The sequence below is a fragment of the Lissotriton helveticus genome, chromosome 4_2, assembly GCF_964261635.1.
Source record: "Lissotriton helveticus chromosome 4_2, aLisHel1.1, whole genome shotgun sequence".
NCBI classification, from domain to species: Eukaryota; Metazoa; Chordata; class Amphibia; order Caudata; family Salamandridae; genus Lissotriton; species Lissotriton helveticus.
Window position 1 is genome coordinate 5,519,618 of NC_136064.1, and position 20,839 is coordinate 5,540,456.

At 46.2% G+C, this 20,839-nt stretch overlaps 1 protein-coding gene across 1 annotated transcript in view; it reads right to left on the reverse strand.

Moving 5' to 3' along the window:
* Positions 1-20,839, reverse strand: part of ARHGEF9 (Cdc42 guanine nucleotide exchange factor 9) — a 231,909-nt gene that overhangs the window by 142,172 nt on the left and 68,898 nt on the right. The window contains exons 3-4 of the mRNA XM_078640104.1: positions 18,081-18,260; positions 1,811-2,043 (exon numbers count right to left, since the gene is read on the reverse strand). Of these exons, the coding sequence (XP_078496230.1) occupies positions 1,811-2,043; positions 18,081-18,260 (413 nt within the window). The remainder of the gene's footprint in view (positions 1-1,810; positions 2,044-18,080; positions 18,261-20,839) is intronic.

Sequence of the window (20,839 nt, forward strand, 5' to 3'; positions counted from 1 at the left end):
AAGGGCCGGTGTGGGCTGTTTAGGACTGTTTAGGAAAGTTACAGCCAACTACGTCACCTTAACTCCTCCCCAATGCACTGCGCAAGTCTTACACAGGATCACACAATGACGTTGTTAATGTCATCAACGGTGACGTCACATCCCCCCAGATATGATTATTGACATCAATTAATTAAAAAACTGTTTTAAATGGGAAGCACTATTGTCCTGCTAAACAACATATAGAACCCCATTGTCAGGAACAGGAGTAGTTTTGATATTGGTTTGTTAATTATACTTTCTACTGATGCAAATGAATTTTGGCGTGTGAAAGTATAACAGATGTAACTTTATGGGCATGAACATTTTTCCTAAAGAGATCAGTTGCACTTTAAAACTCTGACCAAGAACTTCCACAAATATGTTTTTTTTTCTTTAGTAAAACCCCTCATCCTATGCTGCCCCCAAATGTGTGTGTGTTGGGGGGGGGGGGGTGTACTTCCTCCCAGTTCCATCTTGGATACATAATTAATAGAAGGTACTCTCCAACCCCATCCAGGGAGAGAATGTACCTTACTTATATTTGTTATTATCCACTAACCGGTGAGATTGTGGGTGTTCACCTAATCTCCAGGAGACCCTCAACGAGAATCCCCACTCCCCGTCCGCATGAGCGGATTTGCGTGCACGTGATATTGCAGCATATTGGTGTAATATTCTGATTATATCACTTTGCAAGTGTAAATGTATGTGTTGTGAGTACAAAATTTGATTTGACATCTGCTACACAAGTGGTAGCCGCAGGACCGGCTTAAGTACTAGTGGCGCCCACTACGACAAACAGTTTTAGCACCTCCTCCTCTGATTCTCTCACTACCACGGAGCAAAAGTGCCCCTCGTCTCTCCAATCATAATTTAATGCTAAACACAGCGCACCCCATGAGGTCAGCGCCCCCTCCACAGGTCAGCGCCCAGGGCGGCCGCAGCAGTCACACTGCCCTAAAGCCGGCCCTCGGAATCTGTACCTAAGCTCAACTTTCTTTCTGAGATACCTGAGTGGATCAGGCCAGCAGAGAATAAAGACTGCTGCAGTCCCACAAGCACATCCTCTTGCACAGTTATTATAAATGAAAGGCTGCAGTACCACTTCCAACATACAGATGTCCCTACAATGTGCACACACAGCAACAAGGCAGTCCAATGTGTGCAGACAGGTACCAAAGATTAATTTTGTGTGCTACAGTGATCTAACTCATGATTTAATATGTAATGTTACTAGTAATGTCAGCACAAATGCAATTTTTTTATGTCAGCTGTGACATCATGTATGAGCCCAGGAGCAGTGCTCAGGGAGGGGCGATGGCAGCATATCTCACAATAGTTGGTGAATAGTAGTATTTTGTAGGTGTTTGAAAGCGACCATAACCTTTCATTAACTGAAGTTTTGCTAAAGAATTTGTTATATTTGTTGGTAAAATATGTGCATGTTACCCATCTTAATGCAGACCCCTAATGGGCAATACCAAGGTGGACATTCATTAAGCAGCCAGGATCCCCTAGTTTGGTCCACACTCAGCCGTGGCCTGAGCAGGTAAGAGCGGTGGGGAAGGGTGGGGGGGATTTCGACAGACGACAAGGGAAAATTAATTATTTATTTCATTTTCCCTCTTGGTCGTCTGTCGAACTCCACCCAACCCGGCCCCACCGCTCTTACCTGCACGGGCCGCGGCGGCCCACACTGTTTAGCGCCTCCCGTAGCCCAACCCTCGGATTGTCGCAAGGAGGAAGATGGGGAGCCCCAGAATCCAAAGAAACAGGGGGGTCTCTGTACCTGTGGTCCTGTGCTGTGTACTTGAGGAGCTCTGCCAGCTGCAGAGGGTACTTGCAGATCTTCTGCACCGGCGTCAGCAAGAAGCCATCGATTGCGATGTCGATCATCTGCTGCAGGAGGCGGCAGGCCTCGAAGAAGTGCTGGTACCGGCCATCCTTCATCAGCTTGGAGAGCTCCATGCAAGCATCCAGGTGGTTGTTGCAGTACTCCGAGTAGATCCAGAAGCCATCTTGCTGCATTATGAAAACAGAAGGAAAGTAACTTTTAATGGATATTATCTTTATATTGATGTTTACGTACTGCCTCATACCTCTGGGAATATTTACTATAACAATGCTTGTCAATAACTGCCTCATTTAATGTGAAGGGCTCTGATACCTGAGGGTCTTGTTCGAGCTATAGAAAACTCTTAAAATAAAATAAATAAATAAAATAAGAGGGACACATCAACCTGGGAGAAGATTAGGAAACACATCACACGTACAAAGGCGGAGGACTCATGCTAACTCAAGTGCCGCTGACTTAATGTCAACAACCCTGGCGGTTCAGATACACGGAATGGGCGGTAGAATAACCTCAAGTGTAACGGGAGGTTTACCGGGTTGTATGTCAATACAACGCGGCTTTTACAACGCACTGCCATTACAACGCGGGGATTACAACGAAAGTCGTTACAACGACTTTCGCTGGAGGGCGCTGGATAATGGAATAGTTTAATTTTCTAATCCAAATCCAGCCCACGTTGATAGTAGGGAAGGTGTTGGATAGAAAATAAAAATATTCCCTATTCAACAGTGCCCTCCAGCGAAAGTCGATTTAATGACTTTTGTTGTAATCCCCGCGTTGTAATGGCAGTGCGGGGTAATCCCTGCGTTGTTATGGCTGGTCTCCGGTTTACCGACAGGCCGAAGGGTCATCAGAGTTATGTCAGGCATTGCCTGACATGTGACTCAATCTGCTCCAGTCCTTGTGGCCTTCCAGAGGCACCAGCCTTCCAGAAGATCCAGCAAAGTTCTTCAGTGACGTCCATTGAACGCCCTTCTGGAAGTTAGCATGCCTACAATTATTTATTCACAAATTCTAATAGCACCGTCCATTCGGGTGTCCGAGCCCTCTGCAGTGTATATAGTGGAACAATTTTATAATATCACAATACGAAAAAAATATACAAAGCATAAACATGGTGAATAAACTTTTAAGGATAAAACATCAGCACACTGACCAAAATATAACTATATATTTATTCTCCTCATAAGTGCAAATGAAGAAGGACTGAGACACTTCACATCTTTCTTGAATGATTTATAAGAGGTGTGTGTCCAGCTCCCAGAGGAACAGAGGCCCTTGCATGTCAATACAATCCCCATAGACACAGAATGGGCAAAACCCTTTGTTAATTCTGCACCAGAGTTGCACACCTGGTAGACACTCCCTATGAACAATGCAGTGTTAGGATTGTGAAGGTGTTCTTTGTGGGTTGCTATTTCAGTAAGGAGGGAGTCGAGAAGGTGTAGCAAACAAACACATCCACAGACAGACAACTTTTGTTCCAGGTATTTTTGGGCTCCACAGCCAAGCAAATGCCACTTTCACGGTTGTACTTGAAGCCCCTATGGGGACTGCGTAGAAACTCCTATTATATACCGAACCCTACATCTGATCCTTTAAATGTGTATGCCTGCTACACCTTATGTTGTCATTCACTTATCCGGTTTAATGTCTCCGCTAAACTGTTTTATGTTGTAGTTCCTGCTTACGCTCCCTTGCCTTCACAATCTATTACTACTCACTTGCTCTGACTTGCACTTCTCATGTTTTCCTCTGGACAGAGAACGTAAAATGTTTCCCTTTTTCTGACTGTATTCAATTTTGTTTTCCTTATTTGAAACACTTCTCTTGTATTTGCAATCATTGTTTTATTCCTACCAGACTGATAGAAAGTGACGATGGAATGCTACCTAGGGGCGTCATGTCTACCTCAGCACCGCACTCTGAGCTTGGCTTTCACCTGAGGGCACTGTCAAGAAGAACTACCTCCTCTTAGAGAAGAAATCTCTCACTTTATGTTCAAAGATTCGTATGTGTAGTAGTTCCAAATGTTTGTGTGATTCCTACAAAATCTCCTATTTGATTACCCAGAAGTGCGATGGCATATGGCCAATGCATTTCAGTACACTCCACCCCTTTACCAGCTGTGGATGACATCCTCATTTCCTATCTTTATGCACTGTCTCCAGTCCTGATGTTTCACGTGCACATCATTGCATTGTGGTGTGTCTAGTCAAACTCATTAAATGGAAGCAAAGAAAGACTACAACACCCAGAATGCATTTGATTACGACACAAAAAAATAGGACTGGAAGCAGCGCCCATAATGGCCAGGAGAGAGAGTGGACACCTTACTCAGGGGACTGTCACAAGCATACAGTGGAGACAACATTGGACAGCTTGTGCAAGTTCATTTAGTGCGGTGGTGCGCACTCTTGTAATAGCGAGCGCAGTCTGCGAACACGAAAGTACTCAAACTCGTACTGCACTTTGTGAGTCCTGAGTAATTTGAACTGATGTTTTTGTGATACTGTTATAAAGCTAAATCTTGATTTGACCTAACAGAAATCAGATAACCCACCTCCCTGTCGCAGAGCCTGATTTATTATTTGATGGACGGCCTGTTGTTCCGGCAGGGGTATGGAGTAAATTACGTATGCCAAATGTATAAATGACAGATAAACTGCTGGTCATATATAATGCATCGGCAGGAATTGCTATCACAGTGGTTCTTGCCAATGCATTTCTCTGTTTGGTAGAGGGCGGTGTCAGCATGCCGCAACTCTCCACCAAACTGGTTTTTTTTTCTAAAGGAAAATTTTAAAAAATCATGTTCCCCTCGCCAAGGGAGTCATCTCTACGGTCGGCCAGCACATAACCAACATCCAGAACACCTAGAACAGCCAGGTCTTCAACAATTTCTTGAACTTGGCAAAATCAAAGCAGCAACGGAGATGGAGCGAAGTTGATTCCAAGCCTTGGGGGGAGTAAAGGAAAAAGCTCTGCTACCATATTTGGAGGCACGGATACGGACGACAGTCAGCAGTAGCTTGTGGCTAGATCTTTGAGTTTGTGGGGACAGTAGTAATGCAGTTTGTCGTTTAGGTATCAAACTGGGTTTTATAAAGCGCGCTACTCACCCGTGAGGGTCTCAAGGCGCTTGGGGGGGGTGGGAGGGGCTGCAGGTCCCGATCAGTTGAAGAACCAGGTCTTGAGGCTCTTGCTGACAGTGTGCAGAGTAGGAGAGAGTCTGATGTTGACTGGAAGCTCGTTCCAGGTCTTTGCTGCGACGTAGCATATCTGGAAGACAGAGCGCTTTCTGGAGCCTGCCAGGAGATTACAGACTAGCCGGGCGGCTGTGTTTTGCACCACCTGGAGTTTGGGCAGTAGGGTGTCACTGGCTGCCATAAACAAAGCATTGCTGTAGTCAAGGCGGCTTGTGACCAGTACCGGAACCAGATATTTCCTTGCAGATTATGTTAGCCAAGGAAAGATGTTCCACAGTAGCCGCATAGTCACAAAGCAAGCGCTGTGGATTGCAGCTATAGGACTCTTCATGGACAGCGACGGGTCTAATGTAACACCCAGACTTTGTGTGGCTTGCCTTGGGGAGGGGGCAACTCCAAGCTCCGATGCCACAAGTCGGGGGACCAGAGGAGCTGAGCTTTGTCGAACAGCAACATTTCAGTTAAGGTTTGGGGGCCCTCTCTCTGCACCACAGGGGCTTGGGTAACGCCCTGTCTTCAAGGAGAAGTACTTTGCTTCCTTATTCTTCACATACCCCAAGCTAGGCTGTTGTCCCTAACAGGTTTAATTTTCAGGCTACAACCTTAGAATCTTCAGAATATTGTCAAAGATCTCAATGGACAGGGGAGACATGCTATAGAAAAGAAAAACATAAACAATTCCAATCAATGAAGAGTGATCTATACAGCACTTCATTCTCAAGTGTCCCCAGTCATCTAGGCTCTAATAAAAAGTCATGTGCATGGCATGCGTGAACTCCAGTGAGTGATAAAAGTCGTTTGTGCTACTGCAGGCATGAATGTGCACGTTCGAGCCTATTAATAGCCATCCATTCCCTTTCCCTATTTCACACATTTCGAAATTGAGCAGAAAGGTTTTTTTTTTCAGGCAATACCACAAATCGCCAGCAGGTGGCAGTAAGACCATCTCTTCAATTCTCATTGGTATTACTCCTAATAGGAGAGAGGCATTCATTCCCCATTCTGCACAGCACTGTAACCGTACAAATTGCTGCACAGAATACTCACGATTCTACTGGGAAGTGTGCTGCCACAGAGCTCTGCAACAATAAATGCTAATGAATGGCCCACGTCGCATATTTTGCAGTTTCTACCTGATGTAAATAACAGCTGCATTTATTACTCACTGTAATGGTTGTAAATCTGCCAGAGGTATGCTGTGAATGAATGATCCACTTTCATTATCCAATGTAGTCTGGAATTCATAGTCTAGTTCAGTGGTTCCCAACCTTTGTAGAACTATGACCCAGTTTTTAGAAATAATGTAATGTCACGCACATTTACAGACAGGAGTGGAGGAGTGTGCACGGCAGACCCTGATGCAGAGGTCTGGCCCGGGACCAGGGTTCAATACGCGACGCGGCAGGGTCCTGAGCCCAAAAATGTCCACGGACTCGATAATTCTCGCCTCAGTGTCTATTCTAATCATGGGGTCACACGCTGCAACTCTAGGCAATAGTTGCTTAATCTCCATTACGGCGGCCCACCTGCTGCGGGATGCCTGGCTTTCACCCTGGGGACACCCAGTAGGGGTTATCTCACAGGGAAAAGCCTGGACGGGTTCCCAAGGCAAGCGCCTTGATGCCTTCGGGTGATACGTGCGCTATATAAGTTGCAATACATTTACATTTACAGGTCATTTTCCATGGAAGTGGTCACTAAACCCACACAGACACCGTTTTACTGATAAGACCATATTATTGCTAACAAATGTTGGTGTGTGGAAATGCGGTTTTGGTGAATATTTATAATTTGTGCATCACCAACTAAAGTGTCCTGATTTGTTTTAATCCTATTAAAATCTGTTTCAAATCTCATTTTAGAATTCCAATAAATGTGCTTCTTTGTGTTCTCCAAAGGGCTGAATGTGTACAGTTAATAACTTGACATTGGACCTCTGCCCCCGAGGCGCAGTCAATGTGACAAGATAAATACAGAATACAAAGGCATCTTTATTTATTACTTGGATTTCACGACCCTCCAGCGGGTCGTGGCCACAGTTTGGGAAACACGGCTCTAGTTGTTTTTTTTATATTGGGCAAAACAAACGCAGCAGGCAAAGTGGGCTGATAACCCCAGGTTGGAGTTAAGCATACCCGCCAATATTTTACAAGTGGGAAATTTTGGAGGAAAAAAAACGGGGGACGGCTGCAGGGGTGGCACACCCAACCTGTCACCAGAGACAGCAGCAGGGGTGGCGCACCTTACCCGTCAACAGGGACAGCGGCAGGGGTGGCCTACCTAACCCGTCACCAGAGACAACAGCAGAGGTGTGGATTGGCAAGGGAGTCCCCACTCCTCTGTCAGGACACTCAAGAGCTATGCAACTCTCCTTCTGTCAGGACACTCTTGTGCTATGCCCTTTCTCAGTCTGTGCGGAGACTCCTGAGCTATGCCCCTCTCCTCTGTCAGGGCACTCTTGAGCTATGCCCCTCCCCTTCTGTAAGGTTATTCTTGAGCTACGCCCCTCTCAGTCGGTCAGGACACTCTTCAGCTAAGCGCCTCTCCTTTGTCAAGAAACTTTTGAGCTATGCCCCTCCCCTTCTGTCCGGTTACTCTTGAGCTATGTTCCTTTCCACCTCTCAGGACACTCTTGAGCTATGCCCCTCTCCTCTGTAAAGACACTAATAAGCTATGCCCCTCTCCTCTGTCAGAGCAATCTTAAGCTATGACCCTCTCAGTCTGCCAGGACACTCTTGAGCTCTTGAGCTATGCCCCTCCCATTCTGTCAGGTTGCTCTTTAGCTATGCCCCTTTCCTCCTCTCAGGACAGTCTTGAGCTATGCCCCCCTTGGTCTGCCAGGACACTCTTGAGCTATGCCCCTCTCCACCTGTGAGGACACTCTTGAGCTATGCCCTCTCCTTCTGTCAGGACACTTTTGAGCTATGCCCCTCTCCTCTGTCAGGAAACTTGTGAGCTATGCCCCTCCCCTTCAGTCGGGTTACTCTTGAGCTATGCCCCTCTTCTCTGTCAGTATACTCTTGAGCTATGCTCCTCTCATTCTGTCAGGACACTCTTGAGCTATTGCGACTCTCCACTGTAAGGACACTAATGAGCTATGACCCTCTCCTCTGTCAGAGCACTCTTGAGCTATGCCCCTCTCAGTCTGCCAGGCCACTCTTCAGCTATGCCCCTCTCCTCTGTCAGGAAACTTGTGAGCTATGCCCCTCTCAGTCGGTCAGGCCACTCTTGAGCTATGCCCCTCTCAGTCGGTCAGGACGCTCTGGAGCTATGCCCCTCTCCACTGTCAGGAAACTCGTGAGCTATGCCCCTCCCCTTCTGTCAGGACACTCTTGAGCTATGCCCCTCTAATTCGGTCAGGACACTCTTGAGCTATGCCCCTCTCCTTTGCCAGGACACTTTTGAGCTATGCCACTCTCAGTCGGTCAGGACTATCTTGAGCTATGCCCCTCTCCTCTGTCAGGAAACTCGTGAGCTATGCCCCTCTCCTTCTGTCAGGTTTCTCTTGAGCTATGCCCCTTTCCTCCTCTCAGGACACTCTTGAGCTATGACCCTCTCCTCTGTCAGGAAACTCGTGAGCTATGCCCCTCCCCTTTTGTCAGGTTTCTCTTGAGCTATGCCCCTTTCCTCCTCTCAGGACACTCTTGAGCTTTGCTCCTCTCAGTCCGTCATGACACTTTTGAGCTATGCCCTTCTCAGTCTTTCAGGGCACTCTTGAGCTATGCCCTTCTCCTCTGTCAGGGCACTCTTGAGCTATACCCCTCTCCTCTGTCAGAACATTCTTGAGCTATGCCCTTCCTAGTCTGCTAAGACACTCTTGAGCTATGCCCCTCTCAGTCAGTCAGGAAACTCTTGAGCTATGCCCCTCTCCTCTGTCAGGGCACTCCTGAGCTATGCCCCTCTCATCTGTCAGGACACTATAGAGCTATGCCACTCTCCTCTGTAGGGACCCTAATGAGCTATGCCCCTCTCATCTGTCAGGACACTATAGAGCTATGCCACTCTCCTCTGTAGGGACCCTAATGAGCTATGCCCCTCTCATCTGTCAGGACACTATAGAGCTATGCCACTCTCCTCTGTAGGGACCCTAATGAGCTATGCCCCTCTCATCTGTCAGGACACTATAGAGCTATGCCACTCTCCTCTGTAGGGACACTAATGAGCTATGCCACTCTCTTCTATCAGGACACTCTTCGGCATGGCCCCTCTTCTGATAGACATTTCTAGCTGCAGATTCTCATGCAATACAGACCTAGGCACAGTTGTGCAGGGATGAGCAATTGGCCACTCTGCAGGGGTCACCAACTAGGATCCCCCTAGTCAAGGGAGATATTAAAGGCTTGGTCCATGGAGTGAGCTCGACTGCCCTCCGGGGGGCTTTTTGAGGTCTTTTTCTTCAATGCGTTTCCTTTTCTACTGCCCACATATGAAGACCAGCTCTATGAAGAGCTGGTCATCCTCATGGAAATCCTTTGTGCGGTTAATATAAAAGCTCACCGCTCGCTAGACCCAGCATGTGCAGCCTCGTCCTCCTTCTTCTTTGTGGGGTGAAGTAGAGAAAGAAGATTGATCAATTGACCCAGATGGAATGGGGTCACCACCTTCGAGAGGAAAGGAGCTCTGGTTCTGAGGACCAACTTGTCAGGACAAGAAAGATAAAAAATATACCTGGATGAAGTAATGGCACCTAGAAAAACATTCTTGGAGGTTAAAATTCTTAGGGAACAACTATGAAAGGGCTCAAATGGAGCTTCAATCAAAAAAGTAAAAGCCAAATTTAAATCCCATGCAGCATCACAAAAGAAGTGGGAAGAAACATATTAGTTAGACCTTTCAGAAACATAAAACAATGGAGACTTGAAAAAGGACGCTTGATACGGGAAAGGTAACAAGGCCGCGAGATACCCCTGCAATGTGTACACGGCACAGCCTTCCTGGGCCAAAGAATGTGCAAATACATTTGTTAATGTCAGTCAGCCATGCATTCAAGGATCAATCTGGTAGTCATTCAGTGATAAGCCTCCTTGAGTAAGCAGATTTGGTGGAGGAACCATGAGCAGATAAGATCACATCCACCACGTCAGCAGGCAGCTGGGAGGCAGTCTAGTGTTCTTGCCCAATCTGCACATATGCAGTAGACACAGGAAATGCGGATTGAGGACATGCCTGTTGGACTGGGAGAGGAGATCCACCCTGAGAGAAAGACTGTGCTCGGCACTGCTTACCACATTGTTCTCGGCTAAGCCGGCCCCTAAGATTACTTGGGTTCAGTCTTGGCAAATCTTCCTCAGATGGATCAAATAAAGCTGAGAGGGGCCCTACTCACCCTAGGGGACAGAACCGATTTTCCTCAGAACCTGAGGAATTAAGGGTATGGGAGTAACCGCAAAGTGAAGAGGCAAGTTCCATTACAACCAAACGATGCACTGAATTCTGGAGCGGACACAACCTCGGGCAATGAGAATTGGGATGAAGGACATAGAGATCAACGTGGGGCATTCCTCATTATCGAATATATTCTTCACAATTTATGGGTGGAGACGACACTCATGGCAACAAAATGATGCCAACTCAAGTTGCCGACTCTTGTGTTCAGTCAGCCCACCAGATGATTCACCACCAACCAAATTCCGTGTACCAGAGCATCTTGACTAGGAGACGGAGGCTCTGCTTACCCTGCTTGTTGACATACCACATTGTGGTAGTAATATCTTTCAAGATCTGGTGCGAATGGCGATGAAGGCAAAAGACGAATGGTTGGGGTGTTTAAAATTTCAAGTAACTTGCTTTCGCGCAATTATACAAAATTAGGGGCAAAAATCACGAATAAGTAATTATATGAAATGCAAATCCGTAATTTTGTGCTACATTTCTGCATAATTGCATCCTCGAGGGTGCATTTAAACTTGACCACCACAAACAACAGCTACTCCTATTCGGTTGTTCCTGTGTGGCGGTAAATGTTCGCCACGAATTACCACAAATTGCACCATTCGCTGTAAAATTTTACTGTGATTGACACAATTGAGCAAAGTGGCGTCATTTCAGGAATTTCGCGTGTCAAGTGTATCACGAAATTACGCGATTTTCGCTGTCGTAATTTAGCTTTCGTCCAGACCTACAGATGACCCAGATTTATGTGCAGCATGATAATCTGATTACATATATATTTTAAGCTGCGATGTGGGTTATAATTGGTACGCAACAGCATAAAAGTATAACTGAAAAATCTGCAAAATGTTACAGTTATTTAGCACTTTTATAGCACGCAAACAGTGCGCCCGTAATTCACGTTTAAAGTTGAGTTTTTTCACTGCTGCTTTAAGATACGAGAAGCCGCAGACTCGCGCTTCGGGGCAGAAGCAGCAAAGGCGAGCACACTGCTGTCAGGCGGCGAGAAAAATGATTTAAAACTCTGAACTGGTCATTCCTTCCCTGGCCTCTCCTCTTTAAACATGTGCAGCTTGTCTCATTTAAATGAAAAATGAGCGGGCGCGCGCCCATTAAAGGTTGCGGCTCTCGTGCCGTCCCCGGGGGTGAAGGAAGGCAGCTTCCCTCGCATCCCCGCATCCCTGAGAGGCAGGGCCGGTCCTGCCTGGGCTTTGTGTAGTCAGCAGCCTCGGCGCCCACAGCAGACCTTTCGGGTACACCTCTGGCGACCCAAACTCCTCTGTGAGCCCGAGTGGGCGTCACACGGCGCGAGAGTGGGTAGAGACTGGTGTTGCAGATTTAACACGGTGGAATATACGGCCCTCTGCATACAATAATTAACTCTCTAGATGATTCCATACCTGTTAACCCCTTCGCCGCTGGCGGGATTCCCCCACTGTGCTGGGGGTGGGGCAGGGGGGGCAGGGGGTGGGCGTGTACAGCGGCCCCATGCTCATGACGAGGTCAGCTCGTCATGAGCCACGGCGCTCCGGTGCGCATGACGAGCTGAGCTCGTCATGACCGCACCCGTTCCAATGGAATGTTCAGCACAGCAGGGGAATCAGCCCAGCGTGCGAGCGTTCCATGTAACGGGCGCGGTCATGACGAGCTCAGGTCGTCATGAGCACCGGAGCGCCGTGGCTCATGACGGGCTGACCTCTTCATGAGCGCCCAAGAGGTTAAGATGAATAGGGCTATGTCACGTATGCACAAGTGTAAGTAGCACCACTCCCTAGAGGGCAGTGTGGCGCCTGCCCTCTTCCCAGAAAAGGGCTCTCCGGTATTGCATTTCTAGTGGCGGCTCCACTAAGGCGGAGGACCGTCGCCTCACTACTCTGTCGGCAGAACAAAAAGGAAAATGTAATTAATGCAATGTTATCATTTTATTTTTCTGTCCTGGCTCAGCTGGTTTACATTTTAGGTGCAGGGCGGGGCTTGGCTGTCACAGGCTCTGGGAGAGTAGTGGCAAACACCCTCTTAACAGAGTATGGCGGTTTAGCCAGCCGTCTTGGGCCGCCCAAACACTCATGCACACTTAGCATGTTCTCCATCTGCCTGTATTGCACACCCTGGGTGGAGAACAGGCACAGGCTCCCAGTCCCTGTCTGAGCGCCGAACAAGGCCGCTCATACCAATCACGACGCTGCTCTCATGCTGGTGACAAAAGGGTTGTGATTTGCTAGGGGAGTCTGGGAGCCTATATGCTTCCTGCTCCTTGAGTCTACTGAAGAGGAGCGAGTGAGTGCGGCCGGCCTGCAGGTACGTGATTTTTTAAAACATTTTTTCATGTCCGCCACCCCCGTTAAATAGAAGCCGCCACTATATAATTGGTGGAGAGGGCTGCCCTGAGCACAGCAGCAGGTCTGAGGAGGCCGGATATGCACTTGGAACCACAACCGGCCGTGACAAAGTGCTCGCCCCCTCCCCACTATGGGGTTTGGAGGTGCCGCCGAGCTCTTTGCCGGAGCCGGTGTTTGCCGGATTTTGTTACAGCTCCGATTTTGCAGCTATGCTGCAAAAACAGCCCTATAACAAAAACGGCCCGAGGGGCCCAAAACCATCCCCCACCCGTGCGGCGCACCGGGGGATTGCCCGGTGCCCGCTATGGACAGTCCGGCCCAGCGGATATGCACTTTGTTCACACTGCCCAAAGGAAGGCCAGTGAAATGTTTCTCTGTATATGGATGATGTACACTTTTCTACCGCTGGCCTCCTAATAAAATTATGGCGTGCGAGGCAGGTGGAGGAAAATGGTCAGAGAACTTAGCATGGGGCAGGCCCTTCTTCACTGTTCACCCTCCAGCCCGGCAGTGGAAAGAGGTGCCCTCCAATGGGTGGAAATGTCCGCCAGCACTTGGCAAAGTTCAGTCCTCATGAGCATGTGTAGTGGGCAGACGGTACTATCCTGCAGTAGCCGTGGCAACAACCACACATGCATAATGTAATGAAGGCCATTCAGGGCTTTAAGTGGGTCGAAAAAACTGGGGGGCTCTCATAAAGGAACGTGGCCTAAGAAGCGTATCTAGGAATCAGTTGTCCGTATGATAAAGCAGTGGCTAAAAAAGTGAACTAACTTCCTGTGCTTCCTATATCATACAACCGGGCCTGTATTTCCCTGCATCCCTGTGAGCTGAGAGTATCCACATATATCACGGAGTAACGTCCATGCAACCCACAATGTACCAAAGCTATTTGGCTTTGCCAGTGTTGTTAGCAGTATCAGATAAATGGGTGACAACAATGGTGTTACTATGAACCATTAGAATACAAAATGTTTAAATTCTGAAATTATGAAACTGTCAATTAAACATTGCTACGGTCTATGGACGGGGTAGTGCTCTCTGGAATGTCTTGATCACTCCTGGGGTAACAACCTTTACAACACAACCATTACATCGCACTACACTTACAACACAGTCATTACATCGCAACATCCTTTACAACGCATGTCACTACAAAGCAGGCATTGCAACACATACCATTAAAACACATGACACTACATCGCATGTCACTACAATGCCTACCATTACAACGCATACCATTACAATGCATAGTACCCCCACACTATCCAACACTTACCCTACTGTTGCACCCCCTGGAGTTAGAATAGTAATTTTTAACCCCTACACTATCCAACACTTACCCTACTGTTGCACCCCCTGGAGTTAGAATAGTAATTTTTACCCCTACTCTATCCAACACTTACCCTACTGTTGCACCCCCTGGAGTTAGAATAGTAATGTTTACCCCTATACTATCCAATACTTACCTGAAATGCAATATAATGGTATGCGTTGAAAAGGTATAATGCAATGTAATGGAATGCGTTGCAAAGGTAGTTTCTAAAAATGCGATGTAGTGTCATGCGATGTAATGGAATGCATTGCAAGTGATGTTAAGATGTAAAAACTGTGTTGAAAAGGCATGCGTTGTAAATGTATGCGTTGTAACGTCATACATTCCACTCCTGTTCTCATGTCTCACCACTTTCCTCTGCAGTCTCTGTGCTAGACTCTTATGCCCTTTTCTCCCCACATCTCCCCCATCTGCATGCCTCGCACCTCATATCTTTCATCTTTCACACCCTCTTTTCACTCACTCCTGAATGTATTAGCGTCACCTTCGCTTCACCATCCCCCCTACCCACAGAACGTACCCACTCAGCTGTAAGCACTGCATTTTCTTTTACTTTTGCTCTGTCAATATTTCGACTGCTGTGTTCTTCCTTCATATACTTTCCTATAGAATCATAATTTCAATTGACGCACATGACCATCGCTCTGTTGAGAGGCCAACGATTGGATGAGCATGCATTATGACACCTTATGACGCTCTAACAGGTGCTGTAAGAACCTTGTACCATCTCCGGCCTCAATTCCAGAGCTCCGAATTTTGGGTTGTTACAACCTCAGCTCACACAGGTACAAAGAGGCAGCGCAGTTTACACTAAGCACTACACAAGAATAATATTCTGACAAAAACACTCACATAAACACATCATGGAAAAAAGCAAACACTCTTAGGGAATGCAAGATTAAGTAAAACCTGTGAAATGTAAACAGGAGATACATCGCTGACGTTGATTATCTCAACAGTTTTACTTTTTACTGTCATTTTTGGGTAGTCGATCAGTGGTTTTCCCAGTAAAGTTAAGGACATGAACATAATGCGATCTCGGGACCCCTTCCAAAATCTGGTTTTATTTCCTACTGGGTCTGAGACCACGAGGGACCCCCCCACTTAAAGCCCTGGGGGCCATTACAGCAGGCCCCCAATGTATGCACTTATTCCAGTTCACTCACCTCTTTGGGGTCTTCAAGTGTCGGCTCCACTGGAAGGACACTCTGAAAACTTGAAACAGTGGAGAACAGATCTTGCTCCTCAGGGTCACAGCTAGGGCTGACTTTGCCCCTGTGCATCCCCACTGATACTGGATGTTGGCATAAGAGGGAGAGAAGGCCAGTCCTGCTGCCAACATATCATCCAAGTGGCCGTGACTCAGCATTGCGGAATGTGAATCCATCAATGCGGGGTGGACAATACAGTCGGCCATGCTTCACTCTGAATCAACGTCAAACCTGGTGACCTCATCTCTGAGGGGCCCTTCTTCAGATGCTCCAATCAGTGAAGCCAGATAGGTCATGCACCATCTCTTAAAGGGACCTTAGGCTCACAGACTAGAACTCCAGGTGGATGTTGCGCAACCCGGTGCAATTTGTAGGAGACTCACAATTCCTGGCCATCACGTTTCTATGCTTCTTTCTCAACAATTGTCCTTGCACAGAATCGCGTTGGAAAGATTTGTGTTACCAAAATTGTCTGAACTGTTTGATCTAAGTGGAAAAGGTCCCAACTAGACGAAAACTCTGAGACCTTGACTTCTACACAGTAACTTTAACCTACCATAACTTAGACCGCCTGTAATTTACATCACAGAAGGTACTTTACGCAAACTACCTTCTGCCATGCATTACAAGGTTATTGCAGGCCACAATGAGTTCCATGACGACCAGCTAGATTCCTTCTTTCTACCAATAAACTCCAGCTGTGCAATAAGTAAACACAACACTATCAGTGTCGCCTTCTGAGCTAATGACTGAATCTCCAGGGAATACTACATAAGAACAAAGAGTAGTAAATCTAGTTAGCCGAGTCACCCTTTAATAGCCATTGTAACTTAACTCGGTTTGCCTGCCTTCCACACTGCTTGCTCTGGAATCAAGCACATTACTGACACAACCGAAATGTAATCAATTATTACAGCAGAGTAATGATGTAATTTACCTTTTGAAGGTTAGTAGTGATGTCACTACTCAACCGTAATAAAAAAATTATACTATAGTTATTGCAGACTTTTATGCATTATAAGGACTGATGCTTCAAATCCTTTGCCGCTGACCTGTACCATTTCTTCAGCTATCATCACTTGTCCTAATCCTGAAATTTACATTATACGTAACACTTATATTGTCCATATTGTCCATATTTCTAATGGGCGTTCAACAATAACACTAACACTATACCTAATCCTAAAACTAGTGCTAAACAGTACTCATTATTTTGTAATGATTTCACACTACCATTTATTTGACTTCTTTCTATTTAATTTAAACTAAGTTTAAAAAATGTTTGCCAAGCATACCCTACATCCATTTTTTATGTATTTCTTTTTTACTGTTATTTATTTAAATGCAATTATTTTATTTGAAATGCATTACAGTATTTTAACTGCTACATGTGGTGTAATTAACGTGTTAATAACATGTAGTTTTCTATTTCAGTTATATTCGAAATGCTTTGGATTGCACTCGTTAATGCTAAATTGATTTAAATATTCTTTTTTTTGCTACATACTTTAAGACACAAATTTGTAATTAATGAAATAATATTGGCTTCATTAGCATTTGAATTAATTACTTTATTGAGGTTCTTCTCATACACAGCTCCTTTAAAGGTGTTGGTCTATTTTTAATAACAATTTTAGGTAATAGGCAAGAAGCATATGTTAGTGAAAATAGTGGATCCTAAGTATCGATGAAGCACCATCATGACACCAAAATAAAGAATAAACAGATTGGGTGCTTTTCTCAGGCAAGGAATTCAGGTATCTGAGTGTTCTGACACTTTGATGATTCACTTTTCCAATACCATGCAAAAATATTGACAACTTCTGTGGCCAATAGACCTTCTTTCATGAATTAAAAGCTATTCAAAGGCCATTTGGGGTTCATCGGTAGCCCCCTGCATTTGAATGCCCATTCACATACACCCCTCCTATTTCAACACCCTAAACCTCGCCTAACACTGCCAGTCAACACAAGGCGCTGGTGGCCCCCGGTGCGACAATCGCTTTTGGCGCCCTTATGTCCCATGACCGCCTCCTCGGATTCTCCCCGTACCACCTGTAAAAGTGCCCCTCATCTCTCCTATCATAAGATATTGCTAAACACAGCGCCCCCCTTACATCACAGTGCCCCCCTCAACAGGTCATAATCCAGTGCGGCTGCACCAATCGCACTGCCCTATAGCCGGCCCTGAGTCAACATTTCAGGAAAAACACCAAAACTGCCTAATCTTTCTAGTATTTTAAAATCTTATTAACATACTCCATGATTACAGTCTTTTTGAGCTGTTTCTATAATTCCATATTTTCTAATAATGTTTTTAAGCTGTCTCTCTGGCTGGAGCAAGGGCAAATACCTTTGTTTCTTCATCCTAATTTTAGAATAACATATTTATTACACAGTATTTTAATTCTGTATGCTTCTTTTGTTTCATTTTCATATATTTCCACCGTTCTGACTATTGTTTCTCCGAAATGTTTTAAATTGTCATTAAAGCGCAGATTGATTCGGCTCGATTACTTTTGGGAACAAATATCTCTTTTGTAAATTTACAGTTAGTAGCTTTCTAGGTCTGATTGTTTTTAATGGGTTTGTTGTCTTGGAAAATCATGACAAAATATACAGGGAATGAAGGATGCTGTCACTCACACTGTTGTCCTCATCTAGAACACAAATCATGAAACCAAGGACAGTGGTTCCCACTGCAGGTATGTTACATACATGTTCCAGGAAGCATGGTCCTATCTCGCTGAGATGGGGCTCCTCGGTGTTGTACTGCTTCTCCAAGTCCCGTACGAAGCCCATCTGGAACCGGTAAATGTCTTCAATGTTGCCAAATATGACCTTCAGCTGCTCGTCACTGAACATGTCCCGCCGCTTCCGACACTGCTTCAGGTAACCCTGGAAGAAGATCAAAGATGGAAGAAGGTAAGAGAAGGTCTCAAGAGGACATCTAACCACAAACAATGCCCCTGCCCCCATCCATTGTAGAAAATACTGCAAGAAAGTGCAGGATGCAACCTCTGGTCATTGAGACAAGCATCCCTGTCTGGAAGGAGGAGCTTTGAGGATGTGGTACCTCCAGGCATCGATGGTGGGAATTTGTTGTCTGCCTAGACTGACCACCTCTGATTTTAGAGCCTCACTCTTGAAGGTCTGTGGGATTCAGCTGAGACAATCTGAGATACCAAGGCAAGAAATCTCAAACAAAGCCAAACATGGAACACCAAAAAGGTGGAACTATAGTGCACCACTCCTCTCGATGGAAGGAACTCTCCTCGATTGGATGGATGGTGCCAACGAAATTGGGATAACATCTTTGTATCACTATAGCTCAGGGTCCCATGCAAGCATTACGAGGAATATACTACAATAACTTTTTTACTGCCATTCTTCTCCCTTTGCACTGCGTCTTCACTCGACAGTTAGATGTTGAGTCCTCTGCTTTTGCTGTCACTCCCTTTCTTCCCAACCTAACTTCTACTACCACCCAGCTCTTTTAAAAAAATCCCATGCTTACATATATTCCTTCCCTCTCGAGCTCTCCCAATTCATACCTTCAAGCCCTTCCTGAAGTTTTCCCAGGCATGCTTCCATCTCTCACATCCGGCTGTCATCATGCATGCTTCCATTCCGCCCCCTCTAGGTCTTCCCATGTATGCCTCCATTTCACCCCCTCCAGGTCTCCCTGTGAATGCCTCCGTGCCACCCCCTCCAGGTCTCCCAGTGAATGCCTCCATTCCACCCCCGCCAGGTCTCCCCATGCATGCCTCCATTCTGCCCCCTCCAGGTCTCCCCGTGCATGTCTACATCCCCCCCTCCAGCTCCCCACTTTTTCTTACTGTCATTCTAGACACTCCAGCCCTCCAAACCATACTTCAATTCATGCTTCACTAGCTCTTCCCATCAATGCCCTCATCCATAGTATCCCCCATCCCAGCTCTTCCCATGCCTGCTTCCTTCATCTCAATGTCCCCAACTGTGTATCACTCTTTCACCATTACTCCCCTCCCAGTTACCACATCTTAACAAGGATTGGCGGAAGAAGGGTGAAAAGGAAGTAAACTCCCCCAACCCCCAGAACCACCCTTGCCCCACCCTTTCCACTCTAACCCTAGTGCCTAATTAGAGCCAGTATTTTCTGGTGCTCGGCACCAGCACTTGATTGCCAACACCAGCACTTATGACAGTCTGCCACATGGTGGCACTGTCTGTCTAATTTTGAAATGAGCACAACAGTTGTCAATTACTTTTAATGAGACTAATACTTGTCGCACAAGCCTTTCTTACAGCTTTGAGGGCATGGAAAGTCTGAATTGTCACAGTGCAGCTGTGTTGGTATTGTCATTGGCAACACTGAAAGGGGCATTGGGTGGTGCAAGCTGCAGTGGTCTCCCGACCAGTGCCGTCTTAACGCATGACACGGTGGGCAGTTGCCCGGTGGCCCCACGAGCATAGCGGACCCATGCAGACCAGAACTTAACACAAATTTTCTGTTAAACATTTTTAATCCTGTGAGTGCTTGTCTAGGCAGGGCCCAGTTTACTGATTTGCCCGGGGCCTATAATGCTGTTAAGACGGCCCTGCTCCCGACGAGGGCCCTAGCACTTATTATTTTACAAATTAAGCACTGTCGTACCTCATTACTACTGAAGTGGTTGAAAAGCTGCCTGATGACGAATCACAAAGCATAAAAGAGATCCAGAAAACAAATACCACAACCACTTTAACCCCTTCGACGCTCATGACGAGCTGGGCTCGTCATGAGGTAGCCTCCTCGCACGCTCATGACGAGCCCAGCTCGTCATGAATAATGGGTTTTTAAAAATCTCAGCACTCGAGCAGAATTCCGCTAGCGCGCATGCGGTTAACCATAATAGCATTCAAACACTAATCCATTCACAAGGCCTATTTATTTAATCATATGCTCTTACTGCCTGAGGGGCAAACGGTGAAAATAACTTTCCATCCTGTAACCCAAGCCCTACCTCCTCTTTTGTATAAATCTGCATCTTTTGTGAAAGTGAACTGCAAATGAAATTAGGGAGCAAGCTCATACATTTCCTTAATCAAGATACCAGGGCAAGGTGACATGAAATTTATTTTTCAATGTGGCCCTAAGAAATGGGAAAAGACCAGTCCCGCCTATCAGGTTAGTGATAAAACATGAAAATACCTTTGGCTGTTCTGTTACAGTGCCACAAAAAACTGAAAATAATGTTGACCACTGTATCAAGGCAACTACAAAGGAAAATGCCTGCACATTCCTTTTTAAGAATATATTTTCAAAATGTGCTCATAAATTTGAGTGCTGGAAAAAATCCTGTATTTTCTACTGTATTCAAGAGGAGCAGAAATGAGGGTTGTGGGAATGTAAATGTGCCTGCCCGGCTCTCTACCCAGGGGCAATGAGGCTTAGCGGATAGCGCGTTGAGGCTGCCTGCAGGCATCCATGCACCGTATGTGTGATTGCTGTCACC